General features: G+C 39.1%; 1 protein-coding gene across 2 annotated transcripts; it reads left to right on the forward strand.

Annotated features, from left to right (window-relative positions):
* The first annotated feature begins 10,030 nt into the window (after positions 1 to 10,030).
* LOC116308971 (uncharacterized) lies at positions 10,031 to 12,710 on the forward strand. Of its 2 annotated transcripts, none has more exons than XM_089027992.1 (4): positions 10,031 to 10,166; positions 11,128 to 11,252; positions 11,412 to 11,619; positions 12,113 to 12,710. In XM_089027992.1, the coding sequence occupies exons 2-4, from the start codon at positions 11,168 to 11,170 to the stop codon at positions 12,279 to 12,281; spliced, it is 462 nt and encodes a 153-aa protein (XP_088884118.1). In that variant the 5' UTR covers positions 10,031 to 10,166; positions 11,128 to 11,167; the 3' UTR covers positions 12,282 to 12,710. The 2 variants fall into 2 exon arrangements, with proteins under 2 accessions (XP_088884118.1, XP_088884122.1); XM_089027996.1 differs by having other exon boundaries at positions 10,034 to 10,166; positions 11,131 to 11,252.
* The last annotated feature ends 37 nt before the right edge of the window (positions 12,711 to 12,747 follow it).

Genomic DNA, 12,747 nt, shown 5'->3' on the forward strand with positions numbered 1-12,747 from the left:
CTCATTGCTACCCAATCGCTCCATGACACCTCTTCATTCCCAGAATCATTGTCTTTCCTTCCAGTACGATTGTCAACACTGGATTCTTTCATCTTAGAAGAGTCATTCAAATTTGAACATTCCTTCTCCTTCCTTCTTTGTCTTCGAACAACATCGTCATTCTCAGAAGCGTCATCTTTCCTTGCAGTAATATGCGCAAAAGAAGATTCTTTCGTCTTGCAGGAGTTTTTCAAAGCTGGACACTCCTTTCTTTGTTTTCGAAGATATTCTTGTTCAGCACATTTTTGACTCCAATTTCCCATCGGCCGCAACACTACTGAGTCGTACAAAGAAGCTCCTTGAATCTCACAACTTTTGTCTTTCTTATCGCTGCTATTGTTATCAGGTAGTTCCTTTGTCACAAAGGAGTGTTTAACAGGTTTCTTCCATTGGTAGTCGTCGAAAGATATCTCATTCCAAGTAGAACCTTTGATTTTTCCTTCTTTTTGTCTTTGAGGGAGACGAGGCGTTCCATCGACGTTCTGCAGAGCGTCGGGGTTGCCTGCAATTGTTGCGTCCATTTTCTTCTCTTTGATATCGTCAACCGTTAGAACTTCAATGTCATTGCAAGTTGATCCATTGGTTTCAACTTCTTTCTCTCTCAGGTAAGGACGACGTATTTCATCAACGTCCTGCAGAATATTATTGCCTGTCGTTTGCTCTCTTTCCTTATCTACCATTTCATCAACCAAAGGAGTAGTGAGTTGAACTGTTACTTCTTTTTTCTCTTCCGAACCATGGTCCCTCTCTACTTCTTTAAACCCAGATTCAACATTACTTGTCTCTACGGAACCCTTTTGCCCTTCTTCAAGGTCTTTCTTAGAATATTCGAGTTTGTCATGTTCACTTTGATGCTTGACATCCCCAGTGATTGACTGACTTTTTACATCAAGAAAAGGGTGGAGTTCGTTTTCATTATTTTCACTTTGAAGCTTATCTTCCCAAGTGACATCTTCTTCGCAACATGATCTGGGTTTTCCGTACCCATTGCATTCTGGTTCTTCTCTCTTTAGTATATCACTGTCTACGGTTGCAATCTTTATTGCTGTAGCATTTGCATTTGAAAGGTGCTCTGGTTCATGGAAGGGATGTTCTAATCTATCTGTCGCTTTCATTCCGTGTAAGTACGAATCGTCTTCTTCTTGAAGTCGTATGGCAAGATCCTTGTCTGTGATTATCGACATCACATTGGAGGAATCTCTATTTTCTGTCTTACCTTCAGTCGAAGGTACTCTTTCGTCGCTAATTGAGGAGTATTGTAGTGCAGTATCACTGGAGAAACTGCCATCGTCGGGTCTTACGGTGACTATTTCTCCATTGCTTTGTTCTGCATCTTTCCTTCTCGACTCTTGTTCTGGGAATCCCAAAGAGGTGTTCGTTTTGGGGAAACTCGCATCGCTGGGTCTTGCAACGCTCATTTCCTCTTCGTTATCTCTTGTCTCGCCTTTCCTCAACTCCTCGAGGGATCCCTCGGAGATACTTCCATCGGCAGGTCCTCCGACGAAGTCTCCTCTGATTGTTACTTCATGAGTCGCATCAGTGTCAATTGATTGGAATTCTACTACGTTCTCCTCTAATTCTGCAGTGTCGGAGAGTCGACCATCGCTGGGTCTGGCAACGGTCATTTCTCCTTTGCTTGTTTCGCATGCTGTACCTTCTTTCTGTGTTGAATTAGCATTCTCGGGGAGTCTGCAATCGTCGGGTCCTACGATGAGACCATCCCTTTTGCTTGTTTCTGTGTCATGGATGACACATGCTGTACCATCTTCTTGTCTTGCCTTATCATTCCTAGATAATCTGCAGTCGTTAGGTTCTTGGACGAGTGCATTTTCTTTTCTATTTTTCGGTTTATGTTCTTCAGATTTGTCTGAAGATTCAAACTTTTCTTGCATTCTTGCAATCTCTCCCTCATTATCTGCGAGGGGTCTTCCATCATTTGGACTAACAACAGAAGAAGCTTCCTCTCTGTGTTCAGGATTATGGTTTGGCCTATGCTGTTGCTTCACGTCTTCTTCGTTTGTGCGCTTTTCCTCAAGGGAGGAAGATGAATCAGATGTCTCAATCTTAAGGATATCGTCGTCTGTCATCACTGTGCTAAGAAGGGCTAGCACTTCTTTTTTTTCAAAAGGTGTGGACTCATCTCTGCTTGTATGATCAAGAGGATCTTTCCCTTTATCAATGAATACCGGAATAAATTCCGGAATCAAAACTACTTCTTCCTCCTCTGCACTCAGGTCACTCTCATCTACTTCCTGACCATTCGTTTCATCATGGTTGTCCATGTCTTGCTCGATATCTTGAGCTTTGTCATCGACAGTTTCATCATCCTTGGAGTGTACTCTCTTATCCTTAGAGCAAGAACCTCTTACTGCGGCAGCATTTGGCTCTACATCCTCAGAACAGTTATCTATTGCGGGAGCATTTGAATTGATTTTTGCATTGGCCGGTTCCTCAGCATTCGCAATGACAATTAGTTCTGAAACTTCGCTGGGGGTTGATGCCGTTGCCATGGGAACTGCATCGAACGAGCAAGTTAAAGCGTAAGGATCCCCCATGGCAACGGCTCTCTTCTTTCCGCCTGTTGCCACAGACTCTTTGCTTTCGGTTACAAATTGCTGCTGATGCATTTCTGGTACTTCCTGAACTTGATTTTCTTCCTGGTCTTTCACTCCTACCTGTCCTTCCTGTTCCTCTTGTTCATCTTGACCTTTTTGAACTTTTGAACCTTTCCGGTCTTCCTTCCCCTCCAAGATATCTTGTTCTCGCACTTTATCTTGCTTTATTGGCACTTGACATTTTACACCTTCGCGATTGACCAATGCGAAAGGCATGTTTTTATCATCCACCTGTGTTTCCTCTTCTTGCGCGATTCTTTTGACTGGAATGCTATTTTCGCTTGTTTCCTGCTTTACCTCAGGTCCACATTTTATCTTGCCGTCCACTGATAACTTGACGTCTTCCCACTTTACAAAGGTAACGGGTGCGTCGTCTTTGTCCTCAACACGTTGTTCTTCTTGTGCGACTTCCTTGACTGGAATAGAAACTTCAATAATGGCCTTTCTTGTTTTAGGTCCACGTCTAATTTCCCCGTCAACTGATAATTTGACGTCTTCCCACTTTACAACGGTAAAAGGGCTATCTTTGTTGTCCTCAACACCTTGTTCTTCTTGTGCGACTTCCTTGACTGGAATAGAAACTTCGTCAACGATGGCCTTTCGTGTTTCAGGTCCACGTCTAATCTCCTCGTCAACTGAGAACTTGACATCTTCCCACTTTATGAACGTTAAGGGAATGTCTTCCTTGTCTTCGACAGTTTCTTTCACCACTTCCTCATTTAGAGGGGTTTGATGTTTAATCTCATTGTTCTCTTTAATTTCTACGCTGCTGTTCTGTTCAGCAGGTGCTTTGGTGACAGAAACTTGCGCTTTCGCGGCTTGTGGCCCAACTTTGATCTGCTGATCCACTGATACCTCGACTTGGTCCCAATTGACCACGACATAGTCACCTTCATCAAGGTCAACGCTTTGTCCTTCTCGCTCAGTGGGAGCAACGCTGCTGTTTTGCTCAGCAGATTCCTCAGTAAGAGGAATTTGTTCTTCTTTGGGTTGTGGCCCAACTTTGATCTGCTCATCCACTGATACCTCGACCTGGTCCCAATTGACCAAGGCATACTCTACACGTTTTTCTTGAGTGGCGGGAGCGACTTGCTCTTTATTATCTTTGGTGTCATTGATCTCTGGTGCCTTCTTAATCTCAGCATCCACAGTCACTTTGACGTCGTCCCAGTTGACCAACACCAAAGAAAGGTGGTCATGTTTTAAGACTTCAGGATTTTCAAGGTTTTTCTTAACGACTGCGGTATCTGATACTTGGATCTCTTCTTGGGCAGGTGTCTTTACGTGAAGCTCGGTATCATTAGCTGCATCATCACCGAAGGTATCATGTGCAGTGGTATAAACTGCTGGAGTACTATCTTCAACCTCAACTTCTTGCAATCTGTTTGCGAGAATTTTCTCAGCACTGATGATGTCTAAAGATCTTGAAATTATACCCCCAACAAAGGAGTTAACAGCGTCGAGATTGATCATGTCTTCTGGTGCTACATTTTCCTCGACAGCCACTGATGTGTTTGATTGTTCCAGAGTCGTCTCAGCTTTAACAATGTCGAGAGATGTTGAGATTATGCCGTCGACGAAGGTGCTCACAGCGTCGAGATTGATCTCTTTTGGAGCTACATCTTCCTCGACCTCCAGTGTGGTTGGTTGTTCCAGAGTTTTGTCAGCTTTAACAATGTCGAGAGATGTTGAAATTATACCGTCAACAAATGATCTTACAGCATTGAGATTGATGTTTTTTGGAGCTACATCTTCCTCGACAGCCACTGGTGCGCTCTCTTGTTCCAGACATTCCTCAGCCCTAACGATGTCTAAAGATCTTGAGATTATGCCGTCGATAAAGGTGCTCACAGCGTCGAGATTGATCTCTTTTGGAGTTACATCTTCCTCGACCTCCAGTTTGGTTGGTTGTTCCAGAGATTTTTCATCTTTGACAATGTCTAAAGATCTTGAAATTATGCCAGCAACAAAGGACTTTACAGCGCTATGATCGATCATCATGGGAACAGATTCCTCGGTCGAACCATCTTCAAGAGGTCGTGAGCTATCGATATCTTCTATCGTCTGTGGAAGTTGGGACAATGCGGTAACTTCTTCGGATCTAACTACCTCCAGGGCGCTAGAAAGAACGCCATTCACGAATTTCTTCACAGCTGTTCTGTCAGTGGTGTTCTCTTGGTTGCATAGTTTCAGAGACGACCCTGATCTTTTTATTTCTTCTGAAACTATGTCATTGTCGCTATCGACGTGGATTTCGCTTTCTGTAGAGGCGACGTTGTTCTCCTGTTGGCCTCGGTTGGACTGTCCCAGAGAAGACCCTGATGTAGTTATTTCTTCTGGAACAGCCTGGTTTTTGTTTTCTACATGGATTCCTTTTCCTGTAGAGGCGACGTCAGACGGGAGGACCTGTTTCCCGCTCACTACTGTGGTGATTAGTCGATCGAAGATTGCCTCTACGGTGCCAATGCCCAAGAAGTTCTTTATGGGCTTCATAGGCGCTTGATGGTCGCGCTCAATATCGGCAGATTTTTTGCCTCTTTTATAACCTTGGATGTAAAGCAATTATTTTTACTTCTATGTATATGAATATACCTACCTAGTTTAGTTAGACAATTGTGATAACAATGACATTAAAAAGAATTGTGCCCGGTACGACAGCCTGGCCTTGGGGGCATCAATAAACCGTTTTCTCAAGGTTGCGTGCGCATCCAAATTTGAGGGACTTGACGGGCCACGATACCAGAACACGAGCTTTATGATGAGTATTATCATGCATTGCTATGAATTTTTTTTCGATAAGAATTCATAAAATTGATTACTCTCCTCTTTTAATATTAAACTGGCTTCAACAATTTACAGGATTTGCGTTTTTCAGTTTTGTGGCTAGTCAAGTTGGATGCGCAAGCAACCTTGAGAAACTATCTATTACTAACAAACACTCATGTTCGTAAACTGTGTGGCTGCGATTTGCGCCATGATAGAAATCCGTCAAGTCCCCCGAAAATAATCATTGTAAAGCGCGTTGAATTTATTAATGCGTTGCATGAGAATGGCCATCCTTATTATTATAAAATGAAAAGGAAAAAAAAAAAGGAAAAAAAAAAAGGTTGGAGAAAAAGAACAAGAACAAGAAAATAACACGAACAAGAGGAGCGAGGGAAAAAAAGAAAGAGTAGAAAAAGGAGGAAGAAGGATTTAAAAAAAAATAAAAACAAAAAGAAACAAGAACGAGAACAAGAGGAGCGAGGACCGTAAAGGAAGAGTAGCCAAAAAGGAAAAGGAGAAGAACAAAAACAAAAACAAAGAAAAAAGAAAAAGAAAAACGAAGGGAAAAGATAAAAACGCGGTGCAGGTAAGTCAAAAATAGAGAGTTTTAGACTTACGTTCACGGCAAACGTGAAACGTCAGCTGACCATTGAACAAAAAAATATTTTAAATATCTTAAAAAAATTGCAAAAAAGTCCAAGTAATAGACAAACAAAAGAATATTTTTCTTTGTTGAGAAGGTTTGCAAAAGGTAAAGCAAAATACAGGAAAACGATAAAAACGTGGTCACGTTTGTCGTTTGCGAGGAGAAAAAAAAGTCTATCTAAAACTCTGATATCACATAGACATCTGAAAACTTATTGATACTGCATAAAAGTGTATTATAATTATAACCTAAGGTACCAGAGGAAAATGAGCGGTCAAACGTTATTAAACTCGTACTTTTAAAAACAGATGTGATTTGAATAAGAAAAGATCAACGTAGTTGAAATCTGTGTTTGATTAGCGTCGCAGAAACAAATTCTTTAGCCATTTCATGAGATTAGTTAGTGTGTTATAAAAAAGACCTCTAGTACCTTAAGGACGTTCGCGGGCAAATGAGAAGCAATTGCCTATTTTTTGAAATTTTCCCAGTTGATAAAACTACATAAAACACACAAAATACGCCCCAAAATAGGGGGTCGCCGTGCAATTCTGCAAGCAAAATAACTTGGATGTCGAAAATATTGGCACCTATCGTCCATCACAACATTGGAATGCCGTCATCACGATGAGCGCGCGAGAGCGCGCTATTTCGATGCGTAGAAAGGATGCGTGCGAAAAATGCCCGCGAACGTTTTCGAGAAGGACATAATAAAGATAAAAGCACACTTACCTCTGGCCTTAAGGTGACCCTTCCTTATGGCCAGATGTTGGCGAGCCTTGAATCTCAAGATCTCGCGTTCTGCCTTCTCGATGGAAGCCTTTTGAATAAAAATGAAAAAAGAAAGCTTTTAATTTTAATCTACTGCCATAATGTGAGAACCTAACCTTATCCTCATTTCCAACCATTTCGTTCCACCATTGATTTGTGTCATAGAATATAGACTAACTACCCCTCCCCTACTACTATTATATTGCCATAGACTATAGACTAACTACCCCACCTTTACTACTATTATGTTGTCATAGACTATAGACTAACTACCCCACCTTTACTACTATTAGGTTGTTATAGACTATAGACTAACTACCCCTCTCCTATTACTATTATGTTGTCATAGACTATAGACTAACTACCCTACCCCTACTACTATTATGTTGTCATAGACTATAGACTAACTACCCCACCCCTACTACTATTGTGTTGTCATAGACTATAGACTAACTACCCCACCCTTACTACTATTATGTTGTCATAGACTATAGACTAACTACCCCACCCCTACTACTATTATGTTGTCATAGACTATAGACTAACTACCCCACCCCTATTACTACTATTATGTTGTCATAGACTATAGACTAACTACCCTACCCCTACTACTATTATGTTGTCATAGACTATAGACTAACTACCCTACCCCTACTACTATTATGTTGTCATAGACTATAGACTAACTACCCCACCCCTACTTCTATTATGTTGTCCTAGACTATAGACTAACTACCCCACCCCTACTTCTATTATGTTGTCCTAGACTATAGACTAACTACCCCACCTTTACTACTATTATGTTGTCATAGACTATAGACTAACTACCCCACCCTTACTACTATTATGTTGTCATAGACTATAGACTAACTACCCCACCCTTACTACTATTTTGTCGTCATAGACTATAGACTAACTACCCTACCCCTACTACTATTATGTCGTCATAGACTATAGACTAACTACCCTACCCCTACTACTATTATGTTGTCATAGACTATAGACTATACTAAGGTTGGAATAAAGATTTTTCCTAAAACTCGCTATTATTATTTATAAAGTTTAACTTCCCTTGCATACTTTCAAAACAATTTTTCATTTATTTTCATTTTGTAAAATAGATGTAAAGAAATAAATTCCTTATTTTCCTAGATTTTTTGGATGAAAAAATTTCAATAAAACTTCTTTCCCAAATAATTAATTATATTAAAGTTGATAAAACTTTGTCTTACCTCACTTTGGCAAGAAGGAAGGCAGTACTCCTGGAAATAAAGAAGAAATATTAGCATTTTGTAACTTCATCATTATATTAAAGTTTCTTTATAAAATTCTTTTTTTATTTCTAGTTCGTCACTACTTTGGTTCACTGAGAAATAAGTCAAAAACAACGAAGAAAGCGAAGAAGAAAGAAGAGAAAGATCGCTAGAGTAAAAAAGTTTTTCTTTCGTCTCTTACCTTGCCATCGCGGTCCACAATGTGGTTACCGCACCCACAAGCAACCTTGCTTAGGTTGCATCCCATTTTACTAAATGGGGTTTTAATCAAGACCGTTCATGTAGATCTTCCCAGTTCTTTACATTTTCTCACTTTTTGCTACATTTTTGTAAGTTTTTCTCAAATTTTTCACATTTTTAAAGAGCGCTCAGTTTTATACGTCCTATTCTCTCTAATATAAAACTGAAAATGACGATCCGTGGATCTGCGACGTAACTAATTGGCTTTGTTACGTAGTCGTTACGTAGTCGTTTACGTAGTAATTAGAATTAGACGTCATAGTTTGTGAAGTTATACCGCTGATCAGGGTTTTCGTGGGCGGCTCTCTTCGCGGGGGGTTAAAAAGCAAGGAATTTATCGACGAAAAAAAACTAATATCAAGAAAAATTTTAAACAATGAATGAAAATAATAAGCAGAAACTTAAAAAAATGCATATACAATATTCTAGACAGCTTTAGTTAGCGGAGAATGAGATAGTTTTGGGATTTAAGTCATTTTTTGCTGAATATGACCCTATTAAACTCAACCTTCTTTTACTGCGAAAAAAAAAGTTTTTTTCTTCTGTATTTAACTAAAAATCCAAGAAACAAACAATTTCCAAACTTCTTACTAACATGATATCAATAACAGAATCAAGAAAACAAAGTTTCTTAGGAATATTATGAAACTTTCCAAACTTTTTCTCGCTAACATTTTTTAACCAAAAGCACTGTCAAAAAAATTACTGTTTGAATGAAAAAAAAAAGTCAAAATATTCTAAATGACTTCAACTTACCTGAGAGATACCTTGAAGTAATCTTTTCCTTATCTCATTCCTTCATTTAATAATTGTTCTCCACAGCAATCTAACTCATTTGACCTGGTGCTTGCAATCCAACGGCCAAGTTTGTCCCTTTCCAAAATCGATGAGCTAGTTTTGCTTTTGTACAACTGAATCGCATACTCGTTTTGAATTTTACATCGATAAAAATAACTAAAATCTATCACAAAATTATCATCGGTGAACATGTTGACTGAAATGAAATATTTTGCGACTCAGAGTCTCATTTTAAGCCGAAGATTTTTAGGTTTCATTCAAAAAAATGTTTTAAGAATCGAGGGCTGGAAATGAACAATGTCCTTGTACTTTGCTGAACCGATCTAATTTTGAATCCTTTTTTAGTTTTAAAAGAAACCTTTAAATTGATTTTAAAATTGTCAACCATCTTAGACATGTACTCCTCTGTTTTGCAAAAACCCGCACTGCGTCTCAAATGAAATGAATCTGCACATTTTGAAGTTTTTATCGCCATCTTCCACGGACAACCTTTCGCTGTGATGATGATTTGGTAAGTGATGAAAAAGGTACCAAATTTTGGCAAAGGCGCGAAGTTCATTCAGCAAATGCGCCGAAGTAAGGGATCCCGCGCCTGTGAAATGAGAAGCAACTAGCTAGGGGGAAATGAATGAATGAATAAATGAACTGAGGAAGGAAGAGAGAAAGAAAGAAAGAAGATGATAAATAATACCCAATATTTTAACAACAACTCGAACATATACTGCGAGATAAACCGTTTTACCAGCCATTTTATTTGCCCAAAGACCAATAATTAGTCTCTTAGTAAGTTGATACCGATAAGTAAACTTTACTTCTAGTGTTCCGCCTTTGTTTGACATCCATCATATTTTGAAGAAAAAAAAAACGTTGCAGACAAACGAACGGCAAAATACATGTTAGGACATGATTCAAAGAGGAAATAAAATACTGTTTTGTGTTTCAACTTCCTTAATTCATCGTACATGCAAGATTAATTCCCTGTCTTCAGCACGTGAAGAAACGTCTCAACGATCAGCCTTGGTAAGTCGGTGGCCATACGCCAAATGGGAAATCGTTTTCATCCGCGGGTTTTCATTAATCACATACAATTAGATTGCTTCAGTCTATATTACATGTACTTACGAAAAATGAATATATTTTGTCGTTTAAGAGCTTTAAAGCCAATTCAAACGATATGTAGACCGAGTAAAGCTGTGTCCTTGCTTGTAGAGGCTCCTTTTCTTTCTCCTTTTTTTCGGGGAGAAGGAGAAAAAAGAAGCCCGTTTCCTTTTCCTCGAAAACCGATCCAACAAAAGAAAAAGAAAAGGAGACTTTGTCACCATGGAAAGACTGTGTTGTCATTCCTGTGTTTCTTAAGCCCCGTTTACACTGGCGATTCTTGCGGCAATTTTTGCTGCGATTTTTGTGGCAATTTTCGGAAGTATGAAATATTTTGTCTCATCCTTCAAAGAGACATTCGTCTAGGAAAATCTTTGTATCCTGAAAAAAACTTTACAAGTAAATTCTTTACCATTATTTATTATGGACAAAATCGCAAAATAAACGCAGCAAAAATCGCTAGTGTAAACGGGGCTTTTCGCATACTGCATGCGTAGTTCTTTCATATTCAGTTAACACTTTTTGATCATTTGTCCTGGTTTCTGATTAGCTCAAATTCTGTTTCTCGACCATGCTTGTTAATATCCAACTGGTTTGCCTCCTTGCCAACTGGGATTTTTAAAACACTTTATGCTTCTTTGATTATTTCTTCATTTCAGCTTCATTTCAGTGTCCCCAATTAGTTGTATAAACTAAATACATCGTCACTTAAATAAAGTTATTTATTTTTTAACTTTTACCCCCGTCCGATACAGATATAATTTTTTCAAATATAAACGATGTTAAATTTGCCTTTTTATTTACTTGTTAAGTTGTAGTCAACAAACCGCAGTCTCAACAAATACTTATCATGGCGTATTCATTCAGTTACTCTTATTTTTAGTAGGAATTATCGACGATCATTCTGTTATCAGCTATAAGTCATGACGAAATTTTTGTCAACATTATGGATTCTTTTATCCGTCGTTCATTTCTCCAGCGCAAAACCTTTGGAACATGAGGATTCAGGTATCAAGACTCAAACTTTAAATTAATAATTAGTTTTCATTTAATATTGGCAGGATTATTTATAGTGAAATGTTACATGATTGTTGTAATTTGGAAATTCCGATTTTTGCGGAAGAAAACCGGATAACCTGAGATTTTTGTTCTGTTATCATGATTTAGACATTCCTGCCAAGAGAGGTTATGGCTCCTACTACTCCAACAGTTATTTTGACCAGATCGCTATGTCAGTCTGTGCCAGTCTTCCATCGCCGGCTGCCAAGAGAATCATCTTTCCAGTTCGTCGGAGATGTCCATCGAAAGATTCGTGTGATCAAATATGCAAGTCTCGGACCGTGATCGCGCAGCTGTACCCATGGGCTAATGGCAGGTAACGACCGAGACTGTTTTGTTTTAAAACGCCTTCCTTCGCCGGTTATACTCTACGATTCCCAGACTCAGTAGCATTGCGCATGTGAGTAGAGTTTGTTAGCTAGGTCTCCTCCTTGAATCAAATGTTTTATTTCTAGTTTTCCGAATAATTTTTCCCTCGCTCCACAAAACTTAACACGCTTTCAAATTTAAAAGTCCAGACTCCTCGTGAGTTAGCTGTGACTTGACTCTACTCACATTTATACAGGACGCTTTGCTTTTTTAGTTAAAACTAACCCACTATTTTGTCTTTTGATGGTTTTTTTTCTTTCGTTTCCTTGCCCACCTTGTTCTTATTGGTTTCTTTCCTCTTGTTTTCATCTTTTCACGGTGTATAATTTACCCTTTTATCATTACGGTTTCACATTTATACCGAATCTAGTGATCGAACTCAGGCTTGGGCTTGGGCTGTGTACTGAATGACGTGGTTTCCATTATTTGTTTCTTTACAGTCCTCACTGCATGGAGTCTCTTCATTTGTACAAGGGTCGTCCCCAGCTTGCGCCCAACCCAGGAAGTACTAACATCGATGTGAACCGTGTGGGACTGGTGATCAAGCGTTACCACTCCTGTCACGTGACAGAATGTGGGCCAAACTATTGCTGTTGCAGAAAGGGTTGACAAGCGAAAGGACTTGACCAACATCCCTGAAATCTTAATAGATAATAAGCTAATATCAAAATGAATCAGCAGACCCCTTATTAAGCGAACGCCAAGCATTAAACGGATGGTATCTTGAATAATGACGGAATTTTCCCCCCCAATATTAACCTTGGATATTTATACAGTAAACGAACCTTCATAAAAGTGGACACATCTATTTAGCCGACACCCTGTATTCAACGACATTTTCGAAATTTTCTTGCCATATTATTTTAAAACTAACTTCTAAACAACGCAGCTAACACATTTGTTAAGTGGACGCACTACGAAGTCCCGAAGACTAGTCAACTTAATAAAGGGACCACTGTGTGTGATTATTAAAAAAAAAAAAAGAATTATGAGTGAAAACGCTTAGAATTGAAATAAACTAATGAGCAATATAACTGACACTGACTGCATGTTCACTATTATCTATAATATTTTA

The sequence above is a fragment of the Actinia tenebrosa genome, unplaced genomic scaffold (assembly GCF_029948245.1).
Source record: "Actinia tenebrosa isolate PJP-AT-01 unplaced genomic scaffold, QUT_ActTen_1.0 PGA_scaffold0__85_contigs__length_37466705, whole genome shotgun sequence".
NCBI classification, from domain to species: domain Eukaryota; kingdom Metazoa; phylum Cnidaria; class Anthozoa; order Actiniaria; family Actiniidae; genus Actinia; species Actinia tenebrosa.